This window comes from Mytilus galloprovincialis, chromosome 1 (genome assembly GCF_965363235.1).
Source record: "Mytilus galloprovincialis chromosome 1, xbMytGall1.hap1.1, whole genome shotgun sequence".
In the NCBI taxonomy this organism is placed as follows: domain Eukaryota; kingdom Metazoa; phylum Mollusca; class Bivalvia; order Mytilida; family Mytilidae; genus Mytilus; species Mytilus galloprovincialis.
Genome location: NC_134838.1, coordinates 19654499 through 19674334, shown reverse-complemented (window position 1 = coordinate 19674334; position 19836 = coordinate 19654499). Strand labels below are relative to the sequence as shown.

The following is a 19836-nucleotide window of genomic DNA, read 5'->3' as shown; positions in this document are numbered from 1 at the left end:
TTATCAAAGTAACATTGTAACTTATTATTTTTTTATATCTGTGAAAATTATTAGAAACGCTTTTATAATCCTATTTTATCAACTCAATTTTCAAACAAATAATCTCATTTCAGTTTGATTGCTGCAAATTGTTTACTTCCGTCCATGGCGACTCGCACAACATGGTGAAGAATGGAAAAAAATGAGAAAGAAACTGTAATCGTGATAAAGTGGACTGCTTTTTATAAATACTGCGATGTAGATCTGTAAATTAACAATATGATCTTCGTCCTGGTAGCTTATGAAGCAATTCCACACAGATTCTGCACTAAAAGTAGACGACAGAAAACATGGGAGGTAAACAAGTAATTTTATTTTGTGTTGCTGCTTGCCGTAAGTACAATTAATATCGAATCGTCTGCTATAATCTTACGAATGATGGCTGAAAGATCTCAATTAGGAAGATTCAAAAAAGCAAACACGTTATCTAGGGCCAATAACTTTATTAACTTCAAAGATTCACTTTCAGACCCCCCTACTTCTGATCATAATGAAGAAGCAGATTCAGAGATGCCTTCTGTACATGTAGAGGTTCTTGTAAATCTTGACCACACATACACCTTACCGCTGGTACTAGACAATGACCCTTTGGAAATTTTTTCTGAGATTGAAGTCCACACTGAAGTAAATAAAGGGGAAAACATTGAAAATGAACTATTATTTGACTACATCCCATCAGATCTTGTTCCATTAAGCCATTGCCGGTTCATAGTTGATTTGGGTTTTGTGGCCGAGCAGTTAAAACACTGTCAGTCTTGTCAGTCAACCCTTCATCTCTACAATGCATTAGGAGTTAAACCTTTGGGATTTTCAGGATTGATGTATGTCCAATGTCCTGAATGTGGTGGTGTGACAAAAATCAAGTTGGGGAAAACTCATCATAGTGGTAATAGCAAAAGAGGATGTGGAACTTTCGACATTAATACAAAAGCTGCAACAGGTGCACTTTTTATTTAGTTGTTTTTATGAATCAAAACCTTTGTAGAATTTTTGTCAGTACATAAACATGTACATGATGTAAAGCTCTGCAATACATATATTCATTGTTGAAAAGCATAGGTAAATTATTTGTGTTTTCGGGCAAAATTGATTGAAATGTATGCGAGGCCTTGCATTTCCCAAGTTTCTAAGCCTCATTCAAATGTTACCAATATTTTGTTCAACACAGATGTATAAAAACAGTTATTCTACTAATTGTATAAGAAACTGGATAAGTGCACTGTAAAACCTGGAATTACCCACAAATTGCACATGTAAAGTAAGATGGTTGTCTTCGGTTTTGACAATGCGTCCACTTTCCCCCGTAAAAGGACAATTACCAAAAAATGTTTTTATAAAAATACAATACAAGTTCTAGCTTCACATGTACAAATTATCAATTATTGACCTTGGGTTCAGAGGTCAAGTCACACTGCAGTCCTTATAGCACATGACCTACCCTCCATTGATTTTATACGTACTTAACAAACTTCATATTAAGCTGTATAACAATGAAAACAAAATTTTTGACACTCAATCAAGCACGCATACTTGAAATGTCAATTATTTAACCTTGGAGCCAAAGGTCAAGGCTAAATTGCTAGCTTTCCTGCTGGTATACAACAAGCTGTCCCATGGTTTTACAAAAAACATACAATACATCATTGATTTATCTCAAAAGACAAAAATATTACGGCTCGGACAATTAACTACAAGTTCATAATATAACACTTATAGATACGTTTCAATAATTTGACCTTGAGGTCAAAGGTCAAGTAAAAAATGCGGGCTTGGTTGTACACAACTCACCCTCTTAATATTAAACACTAACATACCAAATACCATTGATTTACAGAGAAACAAATTAAAATCTGAACAAGAAGAAAATGAAATTTTCAAATTTATTCAATTCATGAATTTAAAGTTAACTCCCTTTTTTATCTATTTTCTTGTCAAAATTAGCTTGTATCTTTCTTATATGGACGGTGACCTACCATTTTTTTTATCTTAACTTTTAAATTAATGTTTGGAGAATTCAAAAACACAAAATAAGAAAATTCTATGGATTAGAAATGCAACTTTTGATTCAAATAATGTATCAAATGACGTTTTTTCCTTCATAGTCTATACGAAATTTGCGTCAAAATGTCCATTTTGCCTTAAATTTTCAAATCAAAATTTTGAGCTTTGAACACCGGTGACCCCACTTTTTTATTTGATAATTTCAAAGTATATATCACTAATAAGTTTTCCTGAAAAAATATAAAAAATCTATGGATAAAAAATTAGACCCCCCATCTACCTTAAAGACATGAAATGAAAAAAAAATGTCGGGAAAAAAAATTGTGCACGGTTGCCATGGCAACACGAGCATCATCATTTTGGCCTTTAAAACAGCGGAGAAAAACTGATTTTTACTCCATTTTCAATTTAACATTTCTTCTTAATCACAATTTAAAGAGCTTAACTATATTGATACAAGATAATATCCACCTTAGTGTCTTTATTTTGAATACTAAACTGACAGGCTCCACGTTGATGCCGTACTGTGAACTATATTTGCTTATTTTTACTGGATGGAGAGTTGACATACATGTATCATTGGCAATCAAACCAATTCATATTATGTTTAAATGGTATTTTGTATAAAATAACCGAAATCATAATTGCATGATGTAGACAAACCCCCCCCCTCCCAAACAACTCCAATGGAATTAATTCAAACTGTCTCTCCTGAAAAAAAATATTGCATAAGACTTAGTCCTTGGCTTATGTGCTGAATTAATTCTTGATTGCAACACATCTTCCATGATGGCAGACTTCCTTAACACTGTTCCATTCACAGGATCTTAAAAAAGGTAAAAAGTCTCGACATTACTTTTTTTAACAAGTCAATCTTTTGGAATAGTCTTTGTTCCATTGCAAGTAAAGTCATAAATAAAGTCATTCGCTGCAAAATGTAATTGCACCAGTTCCTCGAAAATGGACGTCGATTTGAGGCCAAAAAATTGGACGTCGATTTGAGTCTAACATATATACTACATGTGTGCATGTACCTTGTACTGTCGGCTTGGCAGGCTACCGGTGATGGACACATATTTCAGCTTGACAGCAAGAGGGTTAAGGAAAGGGCACAACCTGAATTTCATGTAACTTACCACTTCCAACAGGTATCAAGGATTGATACAGGGAAAATATTTCTTTTGATGTTTTGAAATCAATGGTTCTATCTCCTTTACACTTTGCTATATGGACTGGATAGGCACACTTCAAACTGTTTGTTTTCCAATAAGTCCCAAGAAAATCTCTATGGGCTTTGCAAATAAGTAGCAATTGCCTGCAGGCTGCATCTACATCAAATAATCCGGCGCGATACAGTATCAGATCCTGCTCATTTACATTTTCACCTGTTGTACACACTTTAAGATATCTAAGGTGGGCAACAACATCTTTTTGGCAGTCATGAAAGTGCATGATATGGCCAGAACAGTCTCCTAACCTGCTGAAACTGCAGGAGTCATTTATTCCCTCCATTTTTTCTTGTAAGTTGTATACAAATGCAGTAAATGAATCCGCAGTAAATATATTTTTTTAATTTATCTTTTCAATAAAAAGAGTTTTATCACAGTCTTTGTGCGTTTCTCCAATATTATAATTTATTATCATTGATAGAATATTAATTGTAATATTTTATTGACAAAATAACATATTCATTGAAAATATTCCCACTGGTATTCAAAGGGAGGTAATCCAGATACTAGTTTTATAATATGTTTCAAACCAAGAAATAGGTACTAATAATGTAGATCCCAATATTTTTTTAGCTTTAGAGTATGAATTCCACATTTATCTAAATATTTAAACAATTTTTACTTTTCAAATAAATGTGGAACAACAAAAAACAATTTTAAAAATTGCACTTTTACAATGAACATAAAGGGTAAAACAAGGTACTAAAACCTTCTAATTTTTTTTAGAATATATCAAAGTTTCATCCGAAAATTAAAAACACACCATTTGTTGCATCTAATAACAATGGCATTTAATGCAAGAAAACTAATTACAAGAAAATTTTTAAAAAATGTGCCAACATTTATGCATCCCTTACCTTGTTTTCAAATGGACAGCCTCTAAATCTTTTGATTTTAAGGGTAGTAAATTTCAGGATTAGTTTTACATAAACAAATACTTACACTCATAATTACGTAGCTTATGTCAGCTTTGTGAACGCGTTCAATCATTTTACACTGGGCTGGTCAGTCTAAGTCTAGAATGGACACTTTCGAAAAAAATTGAAATGTTTTTTTTTCTGGAATCGAGTCCACTAATAATTGTGAAGTGTTAATGGAGACTTTTGTCAGGCTTTAGGAATGCCTTTTGTCATACAATAAAACAGCTGGATTTTCGACAACATTTACATTTCTTGGTCTTGACATTGACACGTAACGTATGTTGGTGAAAATTCCTGAAAACAAGGCAATTAAATTAAAGTCTGGTATTCAATACATGGTTGGTCGAAAAAAGATAAAATTGAAGGAAGAAGAGTCAATTATATGTCCGATGGGTTTCTGTTCGCGTGCAATTCCGTCAGCAAGGACTTATACCAGAAAATGTTATGATGTAATTTCAAACCTCAAGCATGGAAAACCGTTTTATTATGTCAAAACTAATCAAGAGTTGAGATCAGATGTTTAACTTTTGGGTTTTCAAGATTGTGGTAACTCCGAATTATTCTCCTGTGGAAATGTGGAAGAATCAACATAAATATAATTCAATACGATAGCTTTTAACTTTTTTAAGATTTGGACAGCAATGATCAGATGTTGATGATATTTCAGAAGGCTTTCATAGCAAAACATTCGTGACATTCTATTTTACAAAAGAGACAAAAAATTGCATGGGATCTGTTATTAAAAAAATGTTTGACGTATATTCGCCATTAACATTTTGTATGAGATATTGTGTATTGGTTCAAGTGTAAAAATAACATGTATTCATTTTTGAATTTGATCCATTATTCTAATACATCATATGGCAATCAAAAAGTTCAATAATCCCTAGCATGCAGATAAGCACATTAAGTAGAATTAGGAAACATATATGCAAAGTAATTATTTATATGTTACAGCAGAATTATGCATTTGCATGTCAGGAAATTACGTAACTAAAATTGCCAAGATTAAATTCATTTCTCTTCGTCTGCGTGATGTCAGACACGTAATTGAACAATTATCTATATCTCTAAAGAATATTACTATTGACAGATTTTCCTACCGGTTAATTGTACTTTTATTGCCATAATATTTACGACGTTTTATCATATAAATTACATTGCAGGAACCATTTTTGGTACTTCCTCTTATGATTCAATGATTATATATTAGATTGCATTCAGGATTTTTCATTTAACATATAGTTCATCTCGTTGAAAAAGAGGGACAAAAGATACCAGAGGGACAGTCAAACTCATAAATCGAAAATAAACTGACAACGCCATGGCTTAAAATGAAAAAGACAAACAATAGTACATATGACACAACATAGAAAACTAAAGAATAAACAACACGAACCCCACCAAAAACTAGGGGTGATCCCAGGTGCTCCGGAAGGGTAAGCAGATCCTGCTCCACATGTGGCACCCTTCGTGTTGCTTATGTTATAAAAAATTTGGTAAATAGTTTAACTCGGTAGGTCACATTCATGAAAGGGAAGGGGATTGTAGTTACGACTTAAGGAACATATCCGATATCATTTGTTGAGTGTAATATAAAGATAGTTTTTTTGGAGAGGCTGTCAACTTCAATAAATATACGTATATAAGTGAAGCTGGGTTCCATTTTGAAGTCAAATGATACTTTAAATTTCAAAATAGGTTCAACTTTTTTGTATATACTTGAAAGGTAAGATTTACTTTAAAACAACCGTACAATAAGTGTGTGTAGTATGTATCTACATCTGGGTAAATTGTGACCTGAAGCTAGTCAACTAAATATTTTATGCCTAGAAGCAAATTTCATTGAAAGTTTGTATCGTCCAGCTTTTTTTTCGAAACAATGACCTGTCGTTCAGAAAGGAAGTAACACTATGAAGGTATTTAGTTTAAAAGAAGGATTTTTATTTTATTAAAACTTAAGAAATGTACAGCAATTATACAGTGAATTATATGATCCCTGCAAACTCATTCGCCCGTAACTTTTCCGTATGAAATGACATCAATCACGGGACCTCTCGTTGGCAAACACACAGAGCAATTGCGAGGGAAACCCATGATGAAAGAAAAAGTAAATAAAAATGGAAGTAAGATAACGTTTATATTTTAAAAGACAATCTGAATCATTTAACAAATGCACTGGCTTTGGCTAACACGGTTGTGTATTTTTGTAATGTATCCGTTTTTATTCTATAGCTTGTCACCACTTCATTTTAATCATGTATATCTATTATATAGTAATTTTATAAAATTTACTGTTTTCAAAAGTTTGAATTATTCTAAATAATAAGGATGTTCTTGTTCCAGGCGGATTACCCTGGCTGTATTGGTCACAACTTTTTGGTACTTTTGGTCGTCGGTGGTCTTCAGCTTTGAACATGTTTTTGCTTTCAAACTTTTTTCATCTGAGCGTCGCTGGTTAATCTGTGTGGACGTGGCAACAACAACAACACAAATTTCAAAATGGCATCCCTCATTAAAATAATGTCTTTAAAAAAATAAAAACGTTTCTTATAAATTAACAATTAATTTCAAACTAAATTCATACATAATTTTACTTTTTTTTATATAGATTATGATGTTGTATTTATTTTAAACTATAACTATAAATATACTTTCAATTCCTAATGATTATGCAATACATCTTTGGATTTGGATTGTGGTTAAATATTTTGCATAGCTTAGATTTTTTTAGCTCTTTTTTTACCAGTAATAACTACACGGTTCGGGCCATAACCCACAGAACTAATCCCAACCTTCTTTTTTCAGGGAGGGAACCTTGTGATATAATTTCATAGGAATCTTTACACTTATACATAAGTAGTAGTCCTGAAACTAGATTTATTTTTTCTTTTTGGCTTCTTTTATCTTAACAGCTGGATCAATAACTCCAAATTCAATCCCTAACATTCCTTTTGAAGTATGATACCCTATTGTATAATGCCATAGATATCCATACACTTATTCTCAATTAAGAGACTCGAAACCTTAATAAAAGGGGGATCGCCCCCCCCCCCCATGGCCCCTGGATCCGCCTATGCTTTGTGCGTTCAATGCTAAAATTCGTGACGAACCAGTACACTATTATGATCGACTCATAGTCCCTATCCAAAACAAGATGTATGGATCGCTTGATTTTTATATAACTGCATTCATGGTTCAGCATGCATACTGGAATCAATATTTCAGTCATCTTTGTTGATTGTGACCTTCGGTATTATTCAGTTATTCTTTTACAGATTTCGTTATATAAATGTCTCGTCTTAAGGAGGCAAATCTTTAGAAAATTCAAAAGGATATGTACGATATCGAAAAAAAAATATATCTGACTACGTTTTATTTCTAGTGTCCTCCGTAAGATGTAACCTTATACTAATTATCTGTTGTCTGACTTTGTCGATTTCTTTTGATAAATGCTTTTTAACGTTAAACTAAAATCAATTAAAAAGTCACTGTGTAAAGAATTTTTTTTATTAAAAAACCTATTAATTCACTTTATGTTTTCCTTAAACGAACGGTTGTTTTAACATTTGTTTTTAAAAAAACAGCAGAATAAAAGTTTAAGATGTCAATTTGTTTTACATTGGACAATACCAATATACATTGTTTATTTATTATACATCATCTTAACTTTGAAGAGCGATAAAGTAAAGTGTGTTAAAAATGGAGAGTAAAGACAGTTTTATCAAGTAGAGGGAATTTGTCTAAATAATTACAAAAATACCAGTTTTAATATAATTAATGTAAAAGCAGTAGTTCGGTATCTTCAATGCAAGTGATGCTAGTCCTGGTAAACTTCAAATAATTTTTTTAAGGAACGGACAAAATCTTTTTTACTTCAAAGAAAAGAAATAAACGTCTGTTTAACTTCAGCATATCGAGAGAAGTTTACCCTGCCAACAAGCATACAGCTGGTCGTCGTTCAATGAAAAGAAAAGTGTGATATTGGCAAAATCGTAGTTTACCACTAGACATGTTTTAGAATAAAGTTTTGCATGCATAAGAGATACTGATTGGTATATCTTTTGATGTTGTCATTTCATTTCGTACTTTCCGTTTTGAATTTTCCTCGGAGTTCGGTATTTTTGTTATTTTACTTTCTATCATGACTCCAATTGTGATCTCGGTAATTCACTTTTAATAGCAGCTGAAAAGGTTTTTTAAAAAAAAGAAGAAAAAAAACTACATGTTCATCTGTCGTTCAATTAGTTCATGCAACAGTAGTCTATCGATGTTACAATCTTATGACTCGATTAAAAAGACAGAACGAGGTCACAAACAGAAACTGATAGAATCACATAAACGCGTTTGTCGACAGAGTAAGCGCCTGCTGCTGTGTATTAATCGCCCGTAGGATTTTTCGCAGACATCAATTACTATCTACTTACCAGTGTAAAAACCACCATAACAAATTCGAATCGATCTTGCAATGTTAAAAAAAATCTTCTGACATATTTTAAAATAGCAAACAGTTTATCAGGATGTAGAATTTTTTCACTGCGTTTGTTGTTTACCGACGTTCAAACTTCATTAATCGATTTAGATTATGAAGATAAGGTAATAAAAAATAATGCTATGTGCTATGCATGCAACATACATCACTGGCCATACAAATCTCTCTGTTACTCTGTTAAATTATCACATATCAAAATTAGGCAAAATGTGTAATAACTTTTTTTTATTTCGCGATATGAAAATACCTGCATTGTGAAATAAACTTGGAACTTTATGAAAAGTGTTAAAATAAAAATTTTATATACACATATTCCAAATGATATATATAGCAGATTATACATGGGTATTTGTCCTACAGTTTTTTCCAGGTATCCGAATTGATTTTTGTATGAACAATGAAATTGTTATTGATTTATTTTATTGAAGACGTATAATTGAAACATTTTACAGTATAGTCAAAATCAGTTAGATTCATTTAAAGGAGAAATGATTTCAAAAAGGCAAAAGCTAATAGTGAATAATTTCTATAAATACGCTTTTTGCGTGGATAAAATAAAGAAACCAATTGTCTTTGATAATAGTACTTTACTTTGATACTGATCGACAATTAAAAAGATTATTCAAATTTCAAAAGTCTGTTCTTAAATTATCATGTTTTCAGTCGTGTTCACTTTATTTTTCAATAAATTATTTACGTTATCATCTAAATTATACGAAAATGAGGAAGTGTAGGAATTCTAAACTGATATCTATAAAACATTTCTATTTAAAAAACAGTGACTGATGCCAGTACATTCAAATTGGTAAATCAGAAACATTTCCCAACCAATTTAGTTTTGAAAAATTTACTTAAAAGAGAATACTTGTCCAGTATCTATGATTTATGACCTGACATTTTCATCCAAATATAAGTGAATATCAATTAGGTTCTGACATATCGGTTTTGATTTGTGCAAGCACTTGCCAAAAGTGGAAGATGGATTACTTTGAAATATAAAATATTTCACAAAAGAGTTTAATGGAATGAAAAGGGTTAATCTTATTTGCAATAAATAAATGATGACAGAGATTGGGAAGGGAATTTGTTTCTATTTCCGAGATTTCTGTCTTGGAATAAAATTAATAAATAATTGATATCTGTCAAGTTACAGGGACAAATATATAAGAGTCAGTATCAGTTCAGGATGGAGTAAGCTAGCTTTAAACATTTGTTAAATGTGACCGATCTATGAATTGATAGACTTTGTTTTTTAAACGTCATTTCATTATTTCATGTTTTACATTTTGTTACAAGCCGTTTGCCCATTGCAAAACAGATATTGAATAACAAGGTGATTTGTTGCTGTTTATAATCAGTACATAAAGGCTGTTTTCCTGAAGGATGAAATCAAAAACCGTACGTCGAAGTACACAGACAATACCATGGCAAAAAGAAGAAATTAGAACAACTAATCAAACAATTAACAAACCACTACACAGGTTTAAACTGAAAAGCCCTCACCAAAGTAAGATTAAATAAGAAAAACAGAGGCAACAAATATCAAAGGGATAATCCGACTCATAAGACGAAAACAAACTGCCAATTGCATGAAGAAAAAAACGGAAAACGACCTACATAACATTACATAAACTATTACATATAACAATAAAGACTGAGCAACACTAAAACTTGGGTTGATCCAAGATCCTCTGGACGAAAAACAGTCATACTTACATGTGGAAACCGTCGTGTTGCTCGTATAAGTATAGAATCGATGAAATTCGATAGGTAACATTCAAGGAAGATAGCACGGGATTGCGTTACAACAGTTAGAAAATATTCGATGTCATTTGTTGAATAGATATTTCATAGTGGTCAACCTACTCGTTACTCAAGTGCTTTCAAATAAACTCAACATAGATACCAGGATTAAATTTTATATTACGCCTGACGCGCGTTTCGTCTACAAAAGACTCATCAGTGACGCTCGAATAAAAAAATGTTCAAAAGGCCAAATAGAGTACAAAGTTGAAGAGTATTGAGGACCAAAAATTCCTAAATGTTTTGCCAAAAACGGCTAAGGTAATCTATTCATGAGGTAGAAAAACCTTAGTTTTTGAAGTTTTGTTAACAGTTAATTCGTAATTATGAACATATCAATGATAACTCAAGTCAACACAGAAGTGCCGACTACTGGGCTGGTGATACCCTCGGGGAAATAAATCTCCACCAGCAGTGGCATCGACCCAGTGGTTGCAAATAAACTCATTATAGATACTAGCATTAAACTTTATATTACGCCAGAAGCACGTTTCGTCTACAAAAGATTCATCAGTCAAAAGATATGATTCATGTTTTCACTAGTAACATCTGTCGTGTTGAGCATGGCATGCAACATTCTCCGCTTCAGAACTTAATGTATTTTGAGTTATATTTTCGAGAGTGTACATTAAAACGCTGTGAATGGCTGACAATGTCCAAAATGGTAATTAGTTTGGAGGAAAACAATGAGATTAACCATGGTCCTTTTGATTCTAAAACGGCGAATTCCAGTGATGAGTCATAAACTTTAAAAAAAAAAACAAAAACGAAAATGTAAGTAAGGCAACCTGAAAAAATATACCCATGACAATCTGTGACAGAAAAAGTCGTGATATTCAAACCTAGAACTTACGACTGTTACCACTAGTCTTTTTTTACAGCCCTGATGGCCGTTATTACTGGGGATTTAAACATAATTCAACATACACATTTCCATAGGTAAAAAATCAGAGAAACGCATCACATAAATTTGAACCATAATTTTAAAAATATAATTATTAATTTTTGGATATCATACGGCATATTTTGATATTTTGTAACAAAAAAGGTGAATAAAACTTCACAGAGGAACATGTAACAAGTATGCTGCAATTTCCTTATTGACAACATATTTATTGAATGTCGAGTTAAACTTTTTCAACAGATTGTCAGCATCGCTATGGGAAATAATTATGCGTCTTTCCTTGCCGACCTCTTCTTATTTTCATGAGTCCAGGTTCATTCAGACACTTGTCGAAAACAAGAAGATCAAATAACCCAGTTCAATATATTTCTAATGTTCTTTCTATTACCAATGCAAATTTTTCTGATGTGGTCAATATATCCTCCCAAACTAGAAATTTAAGAAACAACAAATAGGACATCCTCTGCCTATCATTAAGACATCAATACCTCATCAGTTTCATTCACATTAGTAGCAATATACCAACTTCACCTCAATATTTGATAAACATTTCCCAACTCATTCGGTATTCGGGAGCTTGCAGCTGCTATCCAGATTTTATGAAACGTCAACAGTGTCTCAGCTCAATTTTGATGAGCCAGGGTTATGTCAAAAAACGTCTCGTTCTTTTTATAAGAAATAGGTGCACCGGAAGATATATACCCTTTAATAGATACTCCCATCAACTTAAGTATAGATTCTAGGCAAATACGTTGTTAATCATCTAAATTACTTGCTTTACCTTTTTCTCTAATTTGTCTTTTTAAATTATTAACCTTAACTCTAAAGTCCACTTTTGGTCATATCTTTTGGTGTAGCTCGGTAGTAATGCATCCCGACACTGTGTTGGTTGGGCTGTGGTAATTTTGTTATATTATTGTCTTTCATTGTGGCTTATGTATTAGGTCTATATAAAGTTTTGTTTCTCTTGTTGATATATTTGTTTGTTTTTAAAGTGATTAAGATAATAACGCATTGTTGACAGTTGTGCCCTTCTTTTGACATTTTAACCTATTATATTTGTTTGTTTTGTTCATAAATTGTTGTCAATGTAAGGATTTGTTTTTGCGACTGTCACACAAATTAGAGGTTTAGCAAGCTATAAAACCATGTTAAATTTACCATTTTTTACATAAGGAAATGCCTGTACAAAGTCAGAAACATTACAGTTCATTTCAATTCGCTTGATGTGTTTGAACTTCTGATTTTACCATTTAATAGGGAGCTTTCCGACTTGCATTTTCCTTAAAAGAGGGACGAAAGATACCAAAGGGACAGTCAAACTCAATAATCGAAAATAAACTGACAACGCCATGGCTAAAAATGAAAAAGACAAACAGACAAACAATAGTACACATGACACAACATAGAAAACTAAAGAATAAACAACACAAACCCCACCAAAAACTAGGGGTGATCTCAGGTGCTCCGGAAGGGTAAGCAGATCCTGCTCCACATGTGGCACCCGTCATGTTGCTTATGTGATAACAAATCAGGTAAACAGTCTATTTCGGTAGGTCACACCTTAAAGTTCGTTATTTTTGTTATTTTTACTTTTTACAAACAAATGACTTCAATTTTTCTAGAGTAAATTATTTTAGCTCAAAATATCGAATGAAGTGTAGATCTTATTTGGATCATTAAAAATACAATTTGATAACTTTAATTTCTTATATCGGACAGCACATTATATATTATGAATAATGCAGATATATTTATTTCTAATACAACAACAAAAATGGTAATTTTATATACATTATAAAAGGAATCTCTTCTTTGGCTTGTAAACGAAAGAATGTTTTAATTCAAATAAAACATGGTGTACACGTATGTTACGTTACAATTGGATTTGCAACTGAAGTTTTATTTTGAACAACACTAGAGATTGAAATTAAAATGTTTGCGGGAGTTGATCATAATATTTAATTAGTATTTAATTGTGGGTTTGTGGTATTCAGTCTTTAGCTTTTAAGTTGTGTTTTGTATATTGTAGTCTTTTTGTCGTTTTTCGATTTCTGCCATGGTATTGTCTGCTTGTTTTCGACTTATGAATTTGAATACTGATATCACTTTGGTATCTTTCGGCTCTTTTCTCTTTCAAAAAGACCGAATAAGTTTCTTCTCTTTTTTATTTAATTCAATGCCAAGCATTTGTAAACGTTTTGCTTCTTCAAATTCCCGTACTTTTTTACGTATGTGAATTTCATCATTAGCTATAGGCGTGAATATGCTTTCTGCGCATAATTCATTATATGTTTTTAGGAAATCTTTCCTCTGTCCATCGTCCATATTAGTAAGGTATCTGAAATAACCGATTTATAAATTAAACCCATTGAATTATTATTTTTTTTAGACTTCGGACTATTGTTCACTTCATCACTTATATAGGTACTTTGTGTCTATTGATTTCATATTAGTTGTTTTTGTACCTCGATCTTCTAATTTTAACAAATTAATTGTTTTATATTTTGCAGTTACATCACTGTATCAGGTAAGCGGATGATTGAAAGTACACAAACATGTGTAATCCGCCACATTCTCTATATTTTGTCATATATTTGCTTGTATTTGTGAGAACTTTTTCATCAGTACTTTGTGTCTATTGTTTTTATGTTATTTGTTTTGATTATTGTATTTACTGGCATATTGAGTTCAGCCATTTGCATCTGAGTTTTGCAGTATATTCTTATGTAATGCTGTAACATGACTGGTCTTGATTATGAACAGGAAGGGCGTTCATAAACATGATCAACATCGCTACAATCTTAATGCGTCTATCCCAAGTCAAGAAACTGCGCATCAGCGGTTGTCGTTTTTTTTCCGTGTTTGGCATCTTTGTTCTTCGTTCATTTTCATTGTATCAGGTATTCCGATATTTATCGTTTGTATTGTTTCCTATTTTTCATGTTAAGTATTTTATAGTTATGGTTTTTTTCTCAGTGTTAAAGACCATCGGTGATATATAATTGCTTTTCATATTCGTCACTAAATTAACTCTGGAGTACATTGCTCATTGCTAATCATAAAATATCTTCTTTTTTTTAGTGCAATTGTAAAAACAAGTGACTGAAGGTATCAAGGGATACTCAAAACTGATAACGCCATGACAAAACACGAAAGACAAACAAGTACACAAAACATTTCTCACAAAGTACTCTGCTGGGCGCGCATTCTAATACGACAGCACTGATCGAACCGTGAACAGTGGGAGCACGTATGAGCTCTACAATAAAGTTTAATTTAGCTCTGAATTTGGATTGTGATTAAATATTATTTTTTGTGTCTATTGTATCTAATATTAACTAATCATCTATTTTTAATTTATATGTATTGTGCAATTCTCTGATTTTGATTATGATTAGATATTTGACATAGCATAATTTTTGACACAGAATGAATGAGGTCTAAGAACATAGAAAATTTAAATTGGATATATACCTTTTTAAATATAGTCAAATATCCAAAATATTAATGCACGGTAAGATTCAGCATATCAAAGAAATACAAGATTGTAATTCATGACTGCATCAAACAAAGTTTAATTTGAGACATCTTGAACCTAAGAGTTGATCTATTTAATTATGGGACCCAAAATTCAAAAATGAATACAAAGTAAAATTCACCATATCAAAGAACCCCATATATTGATTTTTGTTGAAAACAAACAAAGTTTAATTTTGATGTTTTGATACAAAAAAAATAAAACTGCTCAATATAGGTCACAAATTAACTTATTTCGGAATACTTATGTTTTACTGATCTAAGTGAATTGGAAACTGTATCGAATCTAATTAAAAGGAAACATTGTTAGTGAGCATAAGTCCTTCACCCTAAATATGCATTGCTTAATGGAAAATTGTAAACCTTACTTTTTCTAGGAAATGAGCAGTATAACCTATGATATATTTATAGTTTTTCAGAAATGTCATTTCTAACAACATCATATATCAAAATCATAAAAATGACAATAGAATCAAAAACTGTATCGAATCTAATTAAAAGAAAACATTGTTAGTTATAAGAGAAAGCATTAATTCATTCAACCTAAATATGCATTGCTCAACGTAAAATTGAAAATTTCATTTGAACATAGGCAAATTCATATTGCCTAGTCATTACGTGTTGATGAAGTGATGAAATAATGAGATCAATGATACAGGTCCCGCTCCAGTAGAAATAAACTCATCATAAATACCAGTATTAGATTTTGTACTTACGCCAGACGCGCGTTTCGTCTACAAAAGTGACGCTCGAATCCAAAAATGTTAAAAAGGCCAAATGAATTACGAAGTTGAAGAGCATTGACATAGCATATGCCAATGGAAGGCAGTAATGTTACTGATGTACCACTTTTTCATTCTCAAATCCAAGGGGGTTTCGAAGTAATAGAGCAGAACCGATTTTAAATTCATATCAACATGAATGAGAAAGTTAAACTAAAATTTTGACCATGACTTTTCATGTTCAGTTTTTCTTACTTCTATACGACACATTTTTTAGTTAGGGTGAATAACTATGCCAAGTTTTATTACCCAACTCTAAGGGATATGAAGTAAAAAAGTGAAAACAAGAAAGACCAAGTTATACTCCGTTTTTTACAATAGTTGCATGTGTCCGTTTTTTCTGCCTTGTAGGCGACGAGTTCAGACGCGTGCTGTTGGTAATTAGTTATGACAGGTTTCATTAGAAAACCTGATGTTTCGAATTAAGAGAGCGGAAACGAATTGTGACAAATAGACGAATGAACGGGCAAACTTGCCAGTTAGCCCTAATTATTGTACTTACTTGGACATTGAAACCCGTATTGGCAGAAGTGTCTCAACATCTAATGATGCATACAAAGCCATTTCTCTTGTCAATGGCCGTCTCAACCAAATGGTCTGATCCTCTGACATTTTACTTTTCATATCATCTTTCAGTTTTTGATTTGGAAAACGTCCTACATACTTTTCATAAATAAAGTCCAACGATTTCCTTTGGCATTGTAGTCTTCTTGTTGTTAATGCCTGGTTAGCCTGATTTTCAACTGTCATCTGGAAGGTCTAAATAAGTAAAACAAATAAGAATATATCAACTTTAAAGTAAGTATATATCCATAATCAAACGTCGCGGGTAAGTTGTAGTGTCGATATATATAAAGGCAAAAGTAGTATACCGCTGTTCAATATCGTTTCAACTGAAACAAATCCGGGTCACAAACCAAAACTTAGGGAAACATATCTACTGTAAGAGGAACAACAGATCATATTTTATCATTTTGTCTAAAATTAAAAAACAAAGTGGCAACCGATCTTTATAATTCAAAAATTGTTGATCGACAGTGATTACATCATTCTCATTAAAGTAAAAAGTAAGTCTTCTGTGGACGTATCAGTTTATTTTATCAAAACGTCACAGTTAATATAAAATAGAAGATGTGGTATGATTGCCAATTAGAAAACCGTCCAGAAGAGACCAAAATGACACAGAAATTAACAGCTATAGATCACCGCACGGTCTTCAACAATGAGCAAAACCCATACCGCACAGTCAGCTATAAAAGGCCCCGAAATGACAATGTAAAACAATTCAAACGAGAAAACTAACGGCCTTATTTATATAAAAAAAAATGAACGAAAAACAATATGTAACATATAAACAAACGACAACCACTGAATTACAGGCTCCTGACTTGGGACAGGCACATACATACATAATGTGGCGGGGTTAAACATGTTAGCGGGATCCCAACCCTCCCCTAACCTGGGACAGTGGTATAACAGTACAACATAAGAAAGAATTTATATTGTATTGAGATCAAATCCTTTAATTTGAATAAACAGATTTAACGGCTTTATTTTACAATCACTTTCATAGATAATCAAAGTCGGAAACAGAAAAGTTTCAAATTCGTACCTGTTAGATTGTTATATTCAACCCATTGCTATGCGTAAAAATAAACATAAAGTCTAAAATGAGCGAGATTAGATGCATCAACAAGGTATGCGTTTCCTGGTTGGTATACTTTACTCGCCATTCGATATAATTTTAGCACAAAGAGTATGTGCGAAATAGAATATTCGATCTGAACATATTTTTTTGTACAATTTATAATGGAGCTCAAAAAGTTGTACCAAGTCAGAAATATTACAGTTGTTGTCCATTCGTTTGATGTGTTTTGTCGTTTGGTTTTGACATTTGATAAGGGACTTTCCGTTTTGAATTTTCCTCGGAGTTCATTATTTTTGATATTTTACTTTTTTTTTTGGAAGGTTGGACCAATCATCAATGATAATGCAATTCAGCTTCAAAGCTGATACTTGAAAATCTATCTGAATTTCCATCAAAATGTTAATAGAAAACAAACACAAACCTGTGTATCAAATACATTTCGCATCTCTGTCTGGAATGTTTCATACAGCATCCTGCTATCATTTCTAGGATCATGAATCACCTGAAACAAAAAATTAATTGATAAATAAACAAAAAAGAGCTAAAAAAAAATAGGAATAAGACTACGTTTATGTGTTATCTAAACCAGACTGACTCAATATTTGCTATCACTAGGATATGAAAAAAATGTATTAAACAATTGTCTTTTAAGTATTGAGGCTATATTAACAAACCTTTTCAATCTCTGCAGATGTCATTATGTCGTTGAACAAGGTCGCCTTCAAATCTATCTTACTCCCATATATATCTATAATGTAGGGAGGTTCGTCTTGTATCTTTATTTGCACAATGCATACAACTGATCTTCCCAATTCAACAGATTCCACATCTAAACCAAGTGTCGCTATATTGTGTTTGTTCTTATGTATTCTATGAAATAATGCCTTCGCCTCCTCATTTCTTGATATCAAAATGTAGTCTTGGGTTGAATTATTGTGTTCTCCTGCTCTATCCTGAAATGATGTCATCTGGTTTTCATAAAATTTAAGCAACAGAAACTTTAAAATTCAAATAAAGCTGATCGTCGATTTATCAAACCATTTACACGTCAAACATGTTGCACATTATTATTTTGGACCTTAAATTTAATGTTTCCAAGTTTACATAAACACATATACATGTATCTATGTGAAAATGGAATAATAATTTAGTACAAAAGATGAAGTTTACTTGGTGTAAATTGATTTCATATGCGCAGGATGCGTACCTTGTGCTTGTTGGCATTCTTTTTCCTGTACTGTTTGTTTTGTCTTTTGTATACCTTCTGTTATTCTGGTGATTTTAACGATTTTAAGTTTTAAGCCCACCGGATGTTCAAAAAACCTTCTCAATGATTGCAATTGCAAGAATTGCTGGCGATATCTTAATGTTTTTTTACATTTAAAAAAGTTTGTATTGAGTTCAAATATTTGATAGATATAACAACGAATGTGGATATGCTTTAAAGCTAGACATATTGTATTGACAATTGTCAATGTATTGAAGGCCTCTAGATATTTATTTGTGTCGACAGATTACTATCTCAGTGATATAATACCCTGCGCAATCAACTAAAACCTTTGCAACTGTAAGTCTTTAAGTTGTGTATTTGAATCAAATATACAGAAAAACATTGCCAAAAACGAAACATGGAAGGTCAACAAACATAAAGCCATTTGAACAAATATATGGAACACATTTGAATACACAACGAAATATTTTTCCTGAACAACAACAAATATTCACAATGAATTTAGCAGATGTGATAATAAGGTTAATTTATTGGTATACTTACATATTTAGCGGCCATCAATTAATTCTGCAACTGAAACCAATAATTAGAAAACGAGTGCTAAACTGAAAGTGTTGAATTACTATTTTGTGAAAATCCCCTTCTATTTATAGTTTAATATTAACTTATTGATCTAACTTATTATCTAATTTAAGTACTTGGAAACCCAACTTAAATGCATGGTTCATGTGTATGAGCTTTTGATTTTGCCATTTGATTAGGGACTTTACGTATTGAATATTCCGGAGTTCGGCATTTTTGTGATTTTACTTTTTTTCACAATTTTCGTTATTCTGCTTCAATTTTGAAAATATAACAACCTAAACTTTTCTACAAAAAAATACTGAAATGTAGTAAATGATACAAATCTGCCTTGGACATTTAAGAAAAGAACTTTTTCTTCATTTGATACTTCGCTAAATATTCGTTGACATTTTTAAAACATAACTAGCAAAACATTTATACTTTCTCGCGTTATTACGTTGGAATTAAATATATGGGTCGTTTTCAAAAAATGTCGAATTTTCAGTACACCCATGCTAACTTTTTTATTTCTAATGGAAATTTCAGTTGTAATGGTTTAAATGAAAGCTTGTCGGATTTGTGATTCAGAACATTAATAATAAACACACCTTACATCTATTTTGATAAGATTAAACTGCATTTAAGACCCATTTTGGGGGTATTTGTCTGCGTACAGTGTCAGA

The 19836-nt window shown here is 31.9% G+C and overlaps 1 protein-coding gene across 1 annotated transcript; it reads right to left on the bottom strand.

Moving 5' to 3' along the window:
• Positions 1–13199: 13199 nt before the first annotated feature.
• Positions 13200–19239, bottom strand: LOC143068434 (uncharacterized). Its single transcript, XM_076242500.1, has 5 exons — positions 19133–19239; positions 18033–18311; positions 17780–17860; positions 16213–16469; positions 13200–13729 (listed from the first exon to the last, which is right to left on the bottom strand). The coding sequence occupies exons 1-5, from the start codon at positions 19145–19147 to the stop codon at positions 13525–13527; spliced, it is 837 nt and encodes a 278-aa protein (XP_076098615.1). The 5' UTR covers positions 19148–19239; the 3' UTR covers positions 13200–13524.
• Between the last annotated feature and the right edge of the window lie 597 nt (positions 19240–19836).

Excerpts from the sequence above, each read along its gene's own strand:
- LOC143068434 (XM_076242500.1), bottom strand. Across the intron at positions 17,861-18,032 it reads CATCTGCAGAGATTGAAAAG|GTGATTCATGATCCTAGAAA; the intron begins GTTTGTTAATAT and ends TTTTTGTTTCAG. Across the intron at positions 13,730-16,212 it reads ATACGGGTTTCAATGTCCAA|ATACCTTACTAATATGGACG; the intron begins GTAAGTACAATA and ends CGGTTATTTCAG.